This window comes from Saccopteryx leptura, chromosome 2 (genome assembly GCF_036850995.1).
Source record: "Saccopteryx leptura isolate mSacLep1 chromosome 2, mSacLep1_pri_phased_curated, whole genome shotgun sequence".
In the NCBI taxonomy this organism is placed as follows: Eukaryota; Metazoa; Chordata; class Mammalia; order Chiroptera; family Emballonuridae; genus Saccopteryx; species Saccopteryx leptura.
In genome coordinates, this window is record NC_089504.1 from 136,991,906 (window position 1) to 137,010,268 (window position 18,363).

General features: G+C 40.6%; 1 protein-coding gene across 9 annotated transcripts in view; it reads right to left on the bottom strand.

The window, feature by feature from the left end:
• The window catches only part of CAPRIN2 (caprin family member 2), a 41,448-nt gene extending 23,418 nt beyond the window's left edge, over positions 1-18,030 (bottom strand). For 6 of the 9 annotated variants that reach the window (XM_066368888.1, XM_066368887.1, XM_066368886.1 and 3 more), the window contains exons 1-6: positions 17,876-18,030; positions 16,545-16,807; positions 14,542-14,604; positions 7,010-7,096; positions 3,491-3,729; positions 1,414-1,496 (exon numbers count right to left, since the gene is read on the bottom strand). In XM_066368888.1, the coding sequence (XP_066224985.1) occupies positions 1,414-1,496; positions 3,491-3,729; positions 7,010-7,096; positions 14,542-14,604; positions 16,545-16,793 (721 nt within the window). In that variant the 5' untranslated portion in view covers positions 16,794-16,807; positions 17,876-18,030. Of the gene's footprint in view, positions 1-1,413; positions 1,497-3,490; positions 3,730-7,009; positions 7,097-14,541; positions 14,605-16,544; positions 16,808-17,297; positions 17,371-17,875 lie in introns of those variants that run through there. The other 3 variants (XM_066368885.1, XM_066368893.1, XM_066368892.1) reach the window with 2 other exon arrangements.
• Positions 18,031-18,363: the final 333 nt, after the last annotated feature.

The following is an 18,363-nucleotide window of genomic DNA, read 5'->3' on the forward strand; positions in this document are numbered from 1 at the left end:
AGTCTAACGTCTACTTCATTTTACTATCCACTAAAAACATAATTACCAAATTAAGCAGATTTCCCAGACTTGATTTGGGTCTCTTATTCCTTTCATAGAAGTACTTTGACATAGATTTTATCTTTTTTTTATTTTTAAGAAAATCAACTTTGACATATGATTTACAAACAACAAAATTCATCCATTTTAAGAGCACAGTATGGCTGTATTACTTCTGGTATTACTTCCACCATAACAATGATATAGAACATTTCATCAACTCAAAAAGTTCCTCCATGTCCTTTCTATAATCAACCCCTCCCCCCACTCCCCAGGAACCAGTGACCTGCTAGCATTCTAGTTATGTCTTTTCTAGAATTTCATATAAATGGAATCATACAATATGTACTCATGTTTTGTCTGGCTTCACTCAACATCATTATTTTGAGATTCATCCATATTGTTGCACGTATGAGTACATCACTCCTTTTTTTATTGCTGAGTAGATTCCACTGTGTGGATAGATCACATGTTGTTTACCAATTATCAGTTGATATACATCTGGGTTGTATTCATTTTGGGGCTATTATGAATAAAGCTGGTATGAATATTCATGCACAAATACTTATACGAACATATGTTTTCAGTTCTCTTTGGAACTAAGAAGTATAACTGCTTGGTTATATCCTAAATGTACACCTAATTTTATATAAAAAACTGCCAAACTATTTTCCAAAGTATTTGTATCATTTTGCATTCTAACCAGGAAATAAAAATCTGTGATTGAAACTTGAAAAGATTCAGATATTTTGTAACAGTTATACATACTTAAGAGTTTTCTTTAAAAAGCAATCACTATTACAAAAACGTTTTCTAGCTTCAAATGAGTTTTCATTATCCTAAACTAGTACATAAAATTATGTACTTCATGTCCAGCCATGTGTACTTGGGGTCACTGGTGGAGAGTCTATTTAAAACGTCAAACTTTTTCTCTCCAGCTCATTTCAAGATCAATAGACAACAATACTCCAATAGACTATGTAACCAAACCATTCATATTTTCTTGGGCAGAGCTGGTAAATAAGCCTTGATATGAACAATGTGTGGATTTAAGGTACAGCTGTGCAGAATAAAGAACTGAAACCCAAAATGGTCAAGCTAGTGTTAAAGCTAGCACTAGACCTTAGCTCTGGTTCCCAAGTTATAGTGACTTTCCACTTCAAAACTCCCTAGGTTCTCTTTTAATGAGTGCAATTATTCAACAACTGCTTTCAGTAGAACTAAACCGAGATCATTCTCCCAATGAATGAATCTTCTATTGGCAGACATGTAAGTTCTGATGGACTGACACAGTTCCAGTCCTCACTATCATGGTAAACTGCTGGAAATCAAGTTTAGTATTTACTGCATAAGCCCAGAGTAGAGAAAACTCACATGTCGTTCCTACCACTGCTTTCTCACTACCTTCCAAAAGGTCCCAAAAGTACAAGGACGACTGCTCCATCTGGTCTTCAACACTGACAAGGAAAAGCAGCGCAGAACAAAGTGGCTTTAGAGGTACGTATATAATATGGAGCAACGCAATTTACACAATTAACCCAGAAACAGTCAAGGCATTCAATGTTAACTTTGATTTTTTATTCTTTGAAAATGAAGACAAACTTTCTAAAAGATGACTAACTGCCCATTTATGGATTTCAAGTATAAGCACTTTCCCTCAAAACTACCAAAATGAATATTTTTTACCAAATGCAGCTATTAAGGAATAGACCAAAGAGTTTAAAGCTGTCAATGTGGTATCATTTAGGATCAATATCAAGCCTATGTCCTAAATGAAAAAACAATAGAATGGAAATATTAAGAGTTTCATTTAACTTTAAAAAGTTTATTGCTCAAATTGTGTTCACTTACATTTCACATGTTAAAGTAAACTCCAATCCCCTGATCCCCCAAAGTGAAGGAGAAGGAAGACACCAAATAGGTAATGATAATGAACTATCAGAATGGGAAATATATATATGTGTGTGTGTATATATATATATATGTGTGTGTGTGTGTGTGTGTATATATATATATATAGTTATATATATGGCTGTCTATTATAGGTAATTAAGAGTTATATTAGCCCTGGCCGGTTGGCTCAGTGGTAGAGCGTTGGCCTGGCGTGCAGAAGTCCCGGGTTCGATTCTCAGCCAGGGCACACAGGAGAAGCGCCCATCTGCTTCTCCACCCCTCCCCCTCTCCTTCCTCTCTGTCTCTCTCTTCCCCTCCCGCAGCCGAGGCTCCATTGGAGCAAAGATGGCCCGGGCGCTGGGGATGGCTCCTTGGCCTCTGCCCCAGGCGCTGGAGTGGCTCTGGTCACAACAGAGCGATGCCCTGGAGGGGCAGAGCATCGCTCCCTGGTGGGCAGAGCGTTGCCCCCTGGTGGGTATGCCAGGTGGATCCCAGTGGGCGCATGCGGGAGTCTGTCTGACTGTCTCTCCCCGTTTCCAGCTTCAGAAAAAAAAAAAAAAAAGAGTTATATTAGATACAAAGCTGATTTCTAACAACAGTGGAACTCTAACCCTGCATTTACCTGGCTAACAGAAACACATTGGAATACCTGTATCTAACAAAACAAAAACATAGACATCTGTTCATTAACAAATTTATTCTATCAAAGCAAGAATAGAAAACAGAAAATTGTAGGGGGTTATTGAGTAGGCTCAGTTTGCTAAGGTTTTGTATTTTAAATTATCTGATTTGTGTCTATTTATTCACAGCACAAAAACACCAAATAATTCTCAGTTTCAAATTTTCATGATACTGGCCAACTTAAACTTCATTTACCTCCATTTATGTAAGGCAGTAAAAGGGCAAAGACTCTCAGGTAATACAACAGCCTGAGATAATTACAAAAAAGAATTTTAAGATTATATACAATTAATATTATGGTTAATACTTGTATAAAGTTAAAACTTGATGATCAGATATTTTTTTAAATCAGTGTTACAATAACGAAGCATGTTAATGAGGTCATTCAAATCCACTTTTCTCCTAGTCTATCAACCCTTTCAGAGGCTAGGCAAGCCAACATTTCCCATATTAAATCAAATTAATGTTTTCTTAATTACTGAATACATATATGTACTAGGCCCTGGGCAGGCTTGGCTCGGTGGACAGAGCATCAACCCAGTGTGCAGAAGTATCAGGTTTGATTCCCATCAGGGCACACAAGAGAAGTGACCATCTACTTCTCTTCCCCTCCCTCTCCCCCTTCTCTCCCTCTGCCCCTCCTGCAGCCAGTGACTCAATTGGTCCAAGCATTGCCCTCAGGCACTGAGGGTAGCTCAGCTGATTCGAGCATCGGCCCCAGACTGGGGTTGCCAGGTAGATCCCAGTTGGGGCACACGTGGGAGTCTATCTCCCCTCCTCTCACTTAAAAAAATACATACACACACACAGAGTATATATATGTGCTAGACTAAAGTGTTATGTGTTCTATTTCAGAAAAATATTTTCATTAGCTTACCTTAGACTTTCATTTCTTTCAGGGCAGGTCAGTTTTGAAAATTGAATGAGGTAGTCAAGTTCTTTTAAAGGCAAATACACTGCACCATTCAAGCCCTCTTTCAAGTCTTTCTGTACATGTTCCTGGGTCAAGTTCTGTAATACATACTGAACTTGAAGTATAGTGCAAAGTTTTTTCTTCTCCGCCTCAAGTTTTAACATGTGCTCCCTTCTCTGGGCCTTCTTCTGAGCTTTAAGTAGCTGTTAAAACAAATGCTAATTAATATTGACAACTCTCCACCACCTAATATTAGCAACTGTACTCTAAAAAAAAAAAAAAAAAAAAAATTCTAATCCCAAAAAGTTGAGATTAATGGTAAATCTCATATACAGGGTGGGCAAAAGTAGGTTTACAATTGTGAGTACCCAAAAACACAGAGTTTATTCTTGTCTTATTATTATTATTGTATTTTTTATTTGTATTACAACTATAAACCTACTTTTGCCCACCCCTATATATATAACGCTGACTGTGAAACAGGTAAATTCCTTTAACCCTGCTTCCTTTATCAGCTAAAGTCACTGAGTAATAAACTGGTTTATCTCAAGTGACCGGAGCCAAGGGAGTCCAAATATCTGACTCCTAATGCCCAGCTATATCTAACTAACACCTCTAATATCACCACGATAAGAAACTAAGTACCTATCACGTGTCCATATTAATCCCAAGCTTCTACTTTTCCATATTTATGTATATCAAGCCTTTTTAGACCAGATATTTTAAGAAAATTCTTCACTTTTTTTTTTTTTATCTCATGTTCTAGGAGGAGAACATCTGAACGGTAATGGTCAGTTTACCAAAGACTGGCTAAAGCATAAGGAACTGAAAACCAAACAGAAATAAAATGCCTTACAAATGGAGTGTCAATAAACAACCACAGCAAATAGGTTTGGTTTAAAGTGAAATTAAGAGGTATTTTCTTAATTGTCTGCCAGTCTGGTGGGAGCTGTATCTTCCAATATTTAGCAGACAAAATGCATATGGAATATCAATGTTTACTCTACAGATCAAAACTATATAATACCTTAAAGTCTGACATTACTACATGGGTCTCAAAAGTGGCTTCCATTTAAAAAAACAACAACAATAAAATGTAATACCTATTTCCACTAAGAAACCTAAAAGTTTTTTTCTTCCTAGAGTTGTTTTTCTGATTGTAATATTTCCTTCATATTGAATATTTTCAAAGGTATAAGGATTAAGAAAACAAAAAAAATCTAAAAAATCTTTCCAATAGATGAATTAAATTACTTTCATACAGTCTGACTAGTCAGTGGCGCAGTGGATAGATAGAGCAATCAGTGGCGCAGTGGGATGCAGAGGACCCAGGTTTGAAACCCCGAAAGGTCGCCGGCTTGAGCAAGGGCTCACCAGCTTGAGCGCAGGGTTGCTGGCTTGAGCGTGGGATCATAGACATGACCCCATGGTCACTGGCTTGAGCCCAAAGGTAGCTGGCTTGAAGCCTAAGGTCACTGGCTTGAGTAAGGGGTCACTCGCTCTGCTGTAGCCCTCCCCCTCCCCCATCAAGGCACATATGAGAAAGCAATCAATGAACAACTAAGGTGCCGCAATGAAAAATTGATGTTTCTCATCTCTCTCCCTTCCTGTCTCTCTGTCTCTGTCACAAAAATAAAAAAATTACTTTGACACAGCATCAGTAGAACTCTACAAAAGGTGTATGTTCATAAATCCTAACAGATAAAGATGGGGGGGGGGGACTCAGGAAAAAGATTTATTATGGCATTATTAATTCCTTTCTAGAGGGTATAAAAGCAACTTAATAAATTTGATGTGTTTCCATCAGGGACAAGGGACAAGGAATGAAGATAAAACTTTGCAAATGAGGAACGGGCTGGTTGGGGGTTATGGTGGATAAGGGTATTTTCTTTGGGATGGCAAAGGCACGGAAAATCTTTTCCAAGATTTCAGTATGGACTTACACCAACGACAACCCAAACTACTACAGGATTCTCAGATTCTGCTTGAGAGGAGGAAACGTATAAAGATGGCAACTCGAGCTCTCCCAGACAGTGGGCTTCCCTTGGACACAGTCTCATAAGGTAAAGGGAAATGCAACTGATGCCCAGGGCATCCTCAGGACTGCAGCACACGGTCCCCTCAGATCTCTCATCTCCCAAGTCGGATTAGGGGTCCTCATGAGCTCAGGCCACCCCGAACTTCCCCATCAAAGTAGCTATTACAGTAAATGGTTATTTCTCTATAAATCTATATCCCCCCTTGGGCTTCAAGACCATGATGAAAGGGACTATATATTTATTCATCACCAATATATAACAAGTGCCAGCATAGAACCTGACACATGACAGGACTTCATATGTTTGCTGAGTCAATCAAGTACGAAACTATGTTGTCTCCTAGATGATAATCAGATGTTCATGTCACAAAAATTACTGACAAGAGCCTACTTCTCCTTATTTATGTAGAAACTAAGAAGTCAGGTTACATTTTCTTCTCTTCTTCCAGTTGAGGACTGCTTTGGAAAGAAGATATGAAAGTATAAACTGCTATCACCGAACAGTATTGGATAACTAAATTATTTTTTGAACCATGATGTTGAATGATAAATCCCAGTACCAAGAGACAGAGCTCCTATCACAAAGACAAAGAGAAAAGTGGCTGGGCTGAACAAAAAGGCTTTCCCCTTCAGTTTGAAGGGAAGAAAGAAAATGTTACAGAAACTCTACAGCTGGCTATCATAGGAAAGGTCTGACAAGAAAAAAACCCTTCGTAAAAGGACAGCCCGAAAGCTGCGAGGCTGGGAGGTAGGTACAGACGAGCACCGGGGTCTTGTTTAATGAAGGCACACTCCCAAGTACTTGATCATTTCACCTAAAATCAAAGTAGGTCTACAGCAGTGGTCCCTAACCCCCGGGCCGTGGACCAGTACCGGTCCATGGGCCATTTGGTACCAGTCTGCAGAGAAAGGATAAATAACTTACATTATTTCTGTTTTATTTATATTTAAGTCTGAACAATGTTTTATTTTTTAAAAATGACCAGATTCCCTCTGTTACATCCGTCTAAGACTCACTCTTGACGCTTGTCTCGGTCACGTGATACATTTATCTGTCCCACCCTAAAGGCTGGTCCGTGAAAATGTTTTCTGACATTAAACCGGTCCGTGGCCCAAAAAAGGTTGAGGACCACTGGGCTACAGTACAAATAGGGAAAAATAACCTCTTATATAACGAAATTTGGTGTGTTGGAAGCTACCTCTAGACTACAGCCATGGAAAAGCATGTAAATAGACAGGCACCGTATGCATGGTATAAGGTAGAGAACACAATTTTCAGGAGAGAAAAGTATTAGGGCCCTATCACTCGCACACTGCGGCCATCCACAATAAAACATCGGCAGAAATTAGATGGAGGATAACCAAATACCATCATTAGACACTGAAATTTTCATCAAGATCAGTGGTTGAACTGGTTTTAGGAAAAGCAAAGAAAACGTACTCACATCCTGGCTGAGTCCCAAAAAGGTTTTCTGCAGCTCCTTGGCAAATTCTAAGTTATGTAGCACTTCTTCATATTTCTCTACTGCTTCCTACCAGGTAGAAGGAAAAACACCAGTTCTGTGAACTTGTAAGTACAAATATTTCAAAAGAAAAAAAGAAGTGTTCTTTAAAAACGTAAGAAGAGATTTAAGACTTTATAAATTAGCCATTTACTATATATAATATAATCAAAAAGATAGAAAGAGTATTTAGAAGTTATATAACCTTAAATTTAAATTTTTAATTTTTATACTAAAAATTTGAGCCATAATAATGATCATGACGATAATGATGATGATAGGGCTGAATTCATATCTATAAAGTCTAAGGTCCGAGAAGCCTATGGGTTTTAAGAGCACAGAGCCAACAGGATTTCTTTCAATATTCAATGACTACTCAAATACATTACACAAGTAGCAAAATGAGAAGATTCAAACAGAGAAATAAGCAACTTCAAGAAATTTAGAAAGGCCTGGCCTGTGGTGGCACAGTGGACAAGGCATCGACCTGGAATGCTGAGGTCGCTGGTTCAAAACCCTGGGCTTGCCTGGTCAAGGCACATATGACAAGCAATCAATGAACAACTGAAGTGAAGCAATTGTGACTATGAAACATAACGAGGTAGGGAACATTTCCAACCAGATAAAGACATATTATAAAGCCTCCGTAATTAAAATAGTATAGCACTCCACTTCTAGATGTCTTTCCAAAAGAAATGAAGACGTATGTTCGCATAAAGACTTGTATGCAAATTTATATAGCAACTTAAATTATCCCTTCCCCTCAAATAAAACCAATCCAAATATCCAGCAACTGGTAAATGGATAAACAAAATGTAGTATAATCATACAAAGAAACTCATCAGCAATAAAAAGAAATGAATTACTGATACATGCCATTAACATAGATGAAGCTCAAAAGCATAATGCTAAATCAAAGAAGCCATATTTCAAAGAAATATCCAGAGAAGATAATTTATAATGATAGAAAGCAAATAAAGGCACACAAGGAAATCTGGAGGGGTTATTAAGTGTTCTAAAGCTGGCTGCTTGTGATAGTTGCATAACTCTACACTGAATTCTAAACTTACAATGGGTTAATTTTCTGATATGTTATGATACCTCAATAAAGCTCTTTTTAAAAAGTCTAATAATACTAAATCTTTAAAAGGTACAAAGTAATAGGAACCCCTCTCTACTAACAGTACAGTATTAGCCTAAATTGGTACAATAATTTTGGAAAACTTATTTTTTGACATTTTTACTTATTAAGTTCACTATAAATATGTACCCTGAAAAAAATCTCACACCTGTGTCATAACACACATTAAGATTGCTCACAGTAGAATACCAAAACATAAGAGCAAGCAACTCGGCCCTGGCTGGTTGGCTTAGTGGTAGAGCATTGGCCTGGAGTGCAGGAGCCCCGGGTTCGATTCTGGGCCAGGGCACACAGGAGAAAAGCCCATCTGCTTCTCCACCCCTCCCCCTCTCCTTCCTCTCTGTCTCTCTTCCCCTCCCGCAGCCAGGCTCCATTGGAGCAAAGGTGGCCCACGTGCTGAGGATAGCTCTGTGGCCTCTGCCTCAGATGCTAGAATGGCTCTGGATGCAACAGAGCAATGCCCCAGATGGGCAGAGCATCGCCCCCTGGTGGGCATGCTGGGTGGATCCCAGTCGGGCACATGCGGGAGTCTGTCTGACTGCCTCCCTGTTTCCAACTTCAGAAAAAAAAAAAAAAAAAAAAAAAAAAAAAGCAAGCAACTCAAACATCCACCTATTTACAGACTACTACAGAGTAGAGGAAAGTGAATAATATATAGCTATACTTGCATCAATAAAAAAATCCTAAACATGAGTGAAAAAGGCAAACTTCAGAATATAACAGTATAACATTTATTATAAGGTACAAAAAAAAAGCAATTCTAACAGATTTAAGGGCAACACACAAGTGCTACTAAAATAAAAGCAAAGGAAGGAGGGGGAAAAGTTCAAGGTCAAGTCACAGAATAAAGTACCAGGAAGTAGCTTCAATGGTGTTGGTAACATACTAGTTGAGTTGAATGATCCTTTATTATGCATTATAATTTATATGCAACATTTTGTTTGGAACATGTATTTCACAAGAAAAAGAGAGGGCTTCCAACTACAGAACCAAGAATGCACAGGTAACATAACTATAGTAAAGTAAGTCCTCAACATCATTGACAGGTTCTTGGAAACTAATGCCCTTAAGTGAAACAACATGATGAAACCAATTCTATCAAAGGCTAATTGATAAAAACAAGAGTTAGGTTCCTATGGCATATTGCTGATCATAAAAACATCAAACTTCTAAATAAAGACCCCAAACACTTTTAATATTAAACATGAAATAACTGTGAGGCATATATACATTTAGAAAAATCAAAAAGAGAGCATGATTTTCCATCACGCTTATCCCAGTTCAGGATTGCTGGTGGCTGGTGCCTACCCTGGCCACTCAGGATGCCAGCTGGGAACCCACCCTGGCACAAGATGCCTTTCTACCACAGAGCGCATTCACACCCACTCAGACTGCGACCACACAGGCACGCCAGATCACCTCACGTGCACATCTCTGGGACGTGGAAGGAAGCTAGTGTCAGAAAAATCATAGAGACATGGGAGAACATACACGCTCCACAGGCACTGCCCTTGGCATCACTCCATCCGGGAATCATTTTTTTTCCTCACCAAGGTTGCAATGAAATGACATCGAAGACTTGTGGTATCTAGCCCTCAAAGGGATGTAAAACTTCTCTGTAGACTAAACTTCTCTCTGCTCCAGACCTGTTTCTTAAAACTTACAAGACATCGCCCATTTATGCTTCACAGGCATAGTAAAAATCAATGGTCCAAAATTGAGCTCTGTATCCCACCCTTCCAAAACCTTCTTTCCCAGTGTTTCCAAGCCCAGAAAAGGTTTTGCCATCTATCCAGCTATTCAAGCCAGAAACTTGGCTCTTCCCTCTACTCATACACCCAGTTACCAAGCTATGTTGATTTTACCTCTCAAATCCCACTACTTGACTCAAACCTGCTTGCTATTCCTAGATACCAGCTCCCATATCTCTGACCTAGACTACATCCAGCCTCTTATCTAGTTTCCTTACATCCATACTTAGCATCTCCAAAACAGTCTTCATGCGGAAAAGTGACTTTTTTTAACTACAGATCCATAGTTCATCTCTGCCTAAAACCTATCCACATCATTTCTGATGCCTTAGGAAAAAGCAGTCTTTAAATGGCACACAAGGGTCTTCATGTGTCCCCCCATGTCCAGGTTCATCACTCCATCCATACTGGCCTTCTCTCCAGTTTCTTAGAAATGCTCTTTGTGAAAACATTCTTTTCTTCCTTTTTCCCTTCCTTAACTGGCTAAGTAAGTTCTATTCAATTTTTTAAAAAGACTTTATAGAGAGAGGAGAGGGGATGGTAGAAGCAGGAAGCATCAACGTGTCGTAGTTCCTTCTTATATGTGCCATGACCAGACAAGCCCGGGGTTTCAAACTGGTGACCTCAGTGTTCCAGGTCACACTTTATCCACTGCGCCACCACAGGTCAGGCCTATCCTATTCAATTTCAAGGTCTTAACCAAAGCTCTTACTTTTCTAAGAAGCTGTCCTCACCTCTCCAGTCTAGGTTAGATTCCTCATCCCATTATATTATCACTCTCTATTTCACTTTAACATATATCACATTTGAATTTGCTTATTTCCTGCCTCTCTTCCCCAATCACATTATCTCCATGAGAGCAAGCATCACATTAGTTCCTTAGGTATTATAACCCTAGCATTAAGCACAGCACCTCCCAGAGAAGGCACCTATATTTTTGTTGAATGAACAAAAGGTAGTTCAAAACATGATCTCAGAGTGCCTCAAACATGCTAATATTCTGAACAGAATTTAAAATCTTTGAATAGAATTCATATACTGAGATTTCTGTTTCAAGAAAAAGAACACCAGCCCTGGCCAGATAGCTCAGGTGGTTAGAGCACCAACCCGATACACCAAGGCTGTGGGTTCAATCCCCAGTCAGGGCACATACAAGAGTCAACCAGTGAATACATAAATAAGTGGAACAAGAAATCAATCTTTCTCACTCTCTATCTCCCACTTCCTCTGTAAAATCCCACTGGCCCTGACTGGGTTGCTCAGTGGATAGAGCAGTATCTCAACACACCAAGATCACAGGTCCAATTCCTGGTCAGGGCACATATGAGAAGCAACCAACGAATGTATACCTAAATGAAGGAACTAAGTGAAACAATGAGTTGATGCTTCTGTCTGTCTGTCTGTCTCTCTCTCTCTCTTTCTCTCAAATCGATGGAAAAATTTCTCAAAAACTTAAATAAGAGTAAACTGAAGAAATACAACCATATAAAATTAGAAATAAACAGAAACACAGAAACAGACTTATAAAAAATATTACTTTGCCCCAATCTGTGTAAATAAAGTTTTAAAACTGAATGAAGTAAGTAAATTTCAAGGAAAAGTTTTTAAAAGTTAACTCCAAAATAAAAAAATATATATAAATATACCAATTTTCAAAACCAGAGATTATTACCAAAAATCTCCCATGCTGCCCAACCCCCGCAAAAAAAAAACCAAACAACAAAAAACAGGCTTGTATTGTTTCACAGAACAATTCAACCAAACTTTAAAGACCAGGCATTACGGAAGCACTGACATGGTATAAAAAGAAAGGGTGGCTAAACAGGTAGAACACAGAGCATTTCAGGGCAGTGATAACACTCCGTATGATTCTATTTATATATATAATGGTAGGGATGCCTTCATACACTTCTCCAAACCCACAGACCAAGAATGAACCCTAAATGTAAACTACAGACTTGGGGTGATAACCATGTATATATAAGCATATTTCCAATTATAACAAGGCAAAGAGAAGAATACTGGTTTGTTTATATAAGCTTAAAGAAACTCTGAACAGATAGTATAAGAATCTATTAACAAATCATTATTTTGTAAGGTGAGAACTGAACAGAGGAAGGGCAGGGTAAAAAAAACTTAATCTTTTTTAGTATTTTCTTATTTCTGAACTATATGAATTATTATCAATTTTAAAACCTAATCTTAGAGCTTCTTAATGAAATACTACACTACTGACAGCTGTTCTCTGGGAGGTCAGATTATAGATTTTTCTTCTTCTAACTTACCTGCATTTTTCAAAACTTTTACCTTAAATATACATATATAATGCTTGCTTGTTATTTTTCGAAAGTACCACAAATCATATACTGAATCACATCTAGAAACCAAATATTCATTCATCTTATATTTAGGAAATCGATATGTAATAATCCACATGCCCACTATATAGCACTGCACACTATCCTAAGTACTAGGAAAACAGCGGTGAACGGACAGTATTTCAAACGGAACGTGCGCTGTAAGGGAAAGAGAGACAAGCAACCCTTTACAGTTTGTCAGAGAAGTGCTTCTAAGAACAAAATTAAAGCAAGGAAAGTAGCTAAAAAGTATGAATGGGAAAATGGAGGTATATATATGTTGTCAGGACAGGCCTTACTGAGATGACCTTCCACCAGAGGAGGGTGGAAATGGAACTATTCAGACATCTGGGAAAAGCATCCCAGGCAGCAGGAACAGAAGCCCTGAAATAGACATGTGCCCGAGATGTTTGAGGAACAGCAAGAGGTTCCAGTGTAACCGGGCTGAAGCTAATAAGGGAGAGAAGTGTAGGAAATGCAATCAAGATGTAAAAGGAAGTGGGGAGCGTATTTTGTAGGGCTTTGTGGGCTTTAGTAAGGACATTGTGCCACCCTGACGGGAATCAATAGGGACTTTTGAGCAGAGAAATGACCCTCTGACTTGCACGTGAACAGGATTGCTGAGACTACTATACTGAGAATAGATTTAAAGAGAGAGGGCAGACCAGAAAAACCTGTGAGGAAGCTATTACATTAATGGAGATGAAAGATCAGATGTTGCTTGGACCAAGGTAACAGAGCAGAATTTATGGGTCCTGGCCAGTGGTTCAGTGGATAGAGCACTGGCCTGGCGTATGGATGTCCTGGGTTCGATTCCCAGTCAGGGCACATAGCAGAAGCGACCATCTGCTTCTCCCCCCTCCCTCTCCCCTTTCTCTCCCTCTTCCCCTCCCATAGCCAGTGGCTACGTTGGTTCAAGCGTGACCCAGGGCGCTGAGGATAGCTCCCTTGGAATGCATCAGCCTCAGATGCTAAATACAGCTTGGTACTGGAACATTGGCCCCAGAAAGGGCGGCTGGGTGGATCTTGGTTGGGGTGCATGCAAGAGTCTGCCTATCTCCCTTTCTCTCACCTAAAATAATTTTAAAAAAAATTTTTTAAGCAGAATTTATGAAAAATAGTTCCTAAATTTATTTTGAAGGTTGAAATGACCAAATTTGCTAATGGGCTAGACATAAGGTATGAAGAGAAAGATGAGAACTTCTCCAAGGTTTTGGGCAACTCCATCATTCTAACGCATCTAGCCATTAACTGACATAGCTAACAATAAAGGGAATCCAGATTTGGAGAGACTGAGTGAAATCAGATGTCAAATAGGCAAGTGGACATAGGAATCTAGAGTTTAGAAAACTAAGCTATTAGCAAGATAAGGTTGGAAGTTGTCAGCATATTTCTCAAAAGAAAAATCAAAGTTAACATTATAGAACAACAATGGTTATGAAGATAGTAAAAAAATACTAAGATTAAAGTTCACCTGGCTGCAGCTCTGAGATGTAGCATGTTCCTGACATTTCTTAGAGAGCTACCATGAGAACCACCGACCTCCCCACCTCCATTCCCCATATTTCCCCCAAATCAACAACACTACCATAAGAGAACGCTTTAAGGATATTTACACAGAGAAAAGTTTTATCACTTTAAAATTTACTGAACATACCATGACTACCTGAAAACAAAGCCCTGTTAAAATGCTGGATGTCCAGCTAAGTCCTCTCACCAGCTGTGTGAACACATCACTCTCAGAGCTCACACAATTCAAATGTGTGCCTCAGCAAAACTGTAACTTACTCTATCACAAGCGTTCAAAGCCAGTGAAGAAGAGTCAGTAAGTCCTTGAATGCCAGTATCTATGACACACATCCAAAAAATATTCATTGAAAAAGGTAAAAGACAATACATATACAAGGTAGAGCAAATAAGTTTTGGATTAATTTGTCCCTTCTTAGCCAGGAGATGTGATCGAGTCAAAATGGCAAACATCAATGAAACCTTTTTCTTTATTTCCATATTGCAAAAACTCTCCTTCACCAAATAAGGTAAAATTTGCAGTCATCCAGTACCCCACAGGCAAGTTAAGCAACATTTCTTAAAGTTATAAAAGTCTAATATTTACAGTAAGGTTTTTTAAAAAGGCCAAATGTCACTCTTCTTTTTTCGAAGTCTATCTACAGTTTTATTAAGAAAAGGAAACCAGCAAGTTGCCCAAACAATCATAAAATCACTTACTAATTGGTCAGGATTAAGTTGCTCTCCATTTTTCAGGCGATCCTTATAATCTTCTAATTTGAGCTACAAAAGATAAACTTGTATTTAGTACAGTCTGATATAAAATTCTGAAGCAAATAAACTAAATACCAGACTTTGTTTCTTATGAAAATAAAGTTCTTAGAGTAAGCTATCAATCTGCAAAAGTACCAATTTACTGCAAAACAGGCAGTAACTGAGTATGTGAGTTCCAGTTAAGGGCAAAAAACAAAAAACAAAAAAACATTACACACAATGAACATCAGTCTGGAATTATAAACATTAAATAATAAAACTCTTTTCTCTTCAAAGCCTCTATATGTATTTAGACCACAGAGATTTAACTAGTCAGTCATATACCCTTACCCAAGTGGTGCTCAGTCAGGGGCAATTTTGTCCCCATGGGATATCTGGCAATGTCTGGAGATACTTTTGGTTATCACACCTTGGGGGATGGCAGAAAAGTGGAGAATACTATCAGCATCTTGTGGGTAAAGACCAGGGATGTTGCTAAACATCTTACAATGCACTGGACAGACCCACACAACAAAGAATTATCCAGCACAAAATGTCTACAGCGCTGAGATTAAGAAATCCTGCTCCAACCTCATGCTTAAACCATTAGCTACTGGTTGTATTATGTGGCATTAGTCAGATGAAAAGCTTCCTGATATAAGTACAGAAACGTAAAAGATTTCTTTTCTAGCATATAGTAGCCTCAATTTGAAGCTATTTTTATATTGTTTGATATTTAAATAAATACATGACAAATAAACTGCATTTATTGTCCCCATAAAAGACGACAGGACCCACAATGGTATTCCAAAAGCAATGTTTCGGTTCTTCCCACTTGGCTTTATAGCTTTGAAATGCTTTCCTAGTAGCTTGAAACAAAAGCTTTGGTACTGTCAGCTAGGTCATTCAAAGCGGTAGTATAATTAAGCCAGATAGCGTAGGTGTATGAATATATGTAGTTCCTCCACCTGGGAAAAGAATTGAGTCTCCATCAATAGATCCTGCTTTGATTAGTTTCCCACTGTGGCAGGGAATTCACGCTGACCCAGGCACAAGCACCTTATCACACCTGTGATCAACTAACTGTATGCATTCAGAAGACAACTGGTGAGAGCTAGGGTTACAGAGAAGCTACTAGTAACCGGTCCTTCTTCACTACCTTCCCATGTATATACATATTTTTTAATTTTTTAAGGAAAAGAAACAGACTCAAACAGACTTTTAAAAAATCCCTTCACACTCCTCCATTAAAAGCAGCTTTCCTAAGGTTTAACTAACTAGGTCTTGGCATAAAAATATTGAAGAGTCCCTAGGTCAGAGAGTTAATGAATCACCTAATATCACAGAGAATCAGGACACAACTAAGCAATGTACAGTTCTGTTTCACGGGCTACATGACTCAGGAAATGAGAAATGATGTGGATCTTTACATCAGCACTTATTGTAACATTAAGCTGATTGTTACCCAAGTCCCTTTACAATGCTTTCACCCACCAATCTTAAACAATCCCCTAGCAACACAAAAATCAACGCTAAAACATTTTCTGGTTCTACCACCACTAAAGCTTCCAATGACTGCAGTACCTAGACTGCAATATCAACTGCTGCAGAAAGTGTGTCACAAGGAAAATTAGCTAAAAAAGAAAAACAGGTAATCTATGAAAAGAACATTAATATTATGCTCAAGGAATTAATCTGACAAAGTATCCAGCTCTTCAAGTATTTCAACAGTAAGGTGCACAATTTTACTATGAAGAATATTTTCATTCAGTTATGCTGACAAACCAAATAGAAAATGTTTACTATATCCAATATTTAGCCTGCTTATATGTTTTCAGCCAGCTCAAACCCATGGCTCCTTAAATCTTTAGTAAGTAATCTATTGAGCCGTGACTGAAAGCCAAAAGTCAGTTCCTTAACCTTTATTTAAGATGGTGCATACGCCTGGCTGGGAGAACAGAAAAAGTTACCTTCTTTTTCTCGATGTTTCTAATTTTGTGTTTAAGGCATATGAGTCCATTCTCAATATAGGTCTCATACACTTGAGAAGGAGAGGCTGCACAGCTAAGAGGAGACTGCAAGGGGCTGGGGGCCCGCTGGCTTTCCCCATGCTGACTGTGGTTCACTTGGGGCTTGGCTGACTTCATATTCCTGTCTCTTCCCCTCTCTGATCGGCCTGAAGGTGACTGGTAACCACAAGATGAGGAGAGCTGCACCATTGAAACAGTTGAGGCTGAAGGAGGGAAGGGGGAAAAAAAGGTTAGGTATCAAAGGGAATCAGAACTAGAGAGAGACATCCAGGCTTTAACTTCCCTGAAAAATCTAGACCCACTCCCTCAAAATTCTCTTCCACAGAAGGGAGCTAAAAAGCCCAGGGTGCTTTAGAGATCGTGCTTCCATCTCACTGAACGTAAGGCAACATTGCCAAGGACGAGCGCCTTTCCATAGGCAAAACCCATAACGTGGGGAATGTTCCCCGAAACTCAATTTTCCACACACGGAGGGAAAACTGCTAATCAAGCAATGGTTTCAGAGCTCCTCTTTTCATGACAGCAGTCTGCATTCTAAACAATTTCTATGATCAGGTGATGACAAAAAAATAAGCTTTCCCCACTGGGACCTGAAGGCAGCCATTCAAAACCCCTACTTATCCCTCACCACCAGCCACATTTTTTTTTTTTTTAATCCCTAACACATATTTTTCGGAGTTCTCATTCACTAACCGAAAAGTAGTAGCTTCCTGAGAAAGAATGCCAACTTCCCTTTGCTTGCTCTGGGGCCTACAAGACAAGTCCGTCACTAACGGGACATTTGTAGCAAGGTACTCTCTCAAGTTGCAAGCGCCCCAAGTTGGTTTTCTGTTTTGTCTAAACTAACCCATAACCACTCACACCCAACCGGTTTAAGGTCCTGGCGAGCCTGACCGGCCCTGGTCAGTGGTCCTCGCACCCGCTCATTCCCGCGCATCGGAGGTACCACCCCACCCCCCTAGGCGCATCCGCAAAGCGAGGGCACACCCGGCGCCCCGCGCGGCAGCGCTGACCCCAAGTCCCCGCAGGGGTCTGCGCGAGAAGCGCCTCCGTGGGGCTGCCACTCAGCGCCCGGAAGGCACCGACCCCCGCCCTTCCCCCAGCCCCACGCAAGCCAAGACACCAGCCCGGGCCACTTCGGCAGGTGCCACCTCTGGGGAGGCGGACCTGGCGAAAAGCGCCCCGGGGACGCCGCGCGGGCCCTCCTCCTCACCGCGGCGGCCCCCCAGCCCTGCCCACCCTCCCGGGCAGCCGCCGCAGCCCGGCTTCACCTCTGGCTGCCGCAGCCCGGGCCAGTCTTCGAAAGCCTGCGGGAGCCAGGAGCGCTGCGGCGGTGGGCGGGCACCACCCCGCCCCTGCGTCTCAGCCTGGCTCCGCGCTCCGCTCGGGCCCGGCCGGCGGAGTCTGCGGCGCGCGACTCTGCCGACTCAGCGCTCTCGGCCCGGCCCGCTCTTTGAGCCCCGCTCGCTTTATATAGGCGCGCCCCCCCGCCCCCGCTCCCGCGCGCGCGCAGCCTCGTGCCGCCCGACACCGCCTCCTTCCCCGGCACCCACCCGGGCCAAAGCCGGCCTCCCCCCCACCCCCCGGGTTTGTTCCATGTCCAGCTGCGACGGAAAGCCGATCGCGAGAGGGCACGTTCTCCCCGCGATTGCGCAGACTGCGGGGTCCCAGGTGGGACCGGTATGACGCGAAGTGGCGACCCGCCGTAGACCCCGAGGCCCTGCGAGACCTTGCTGATTGCGTGCAGTAGTAATTGCAA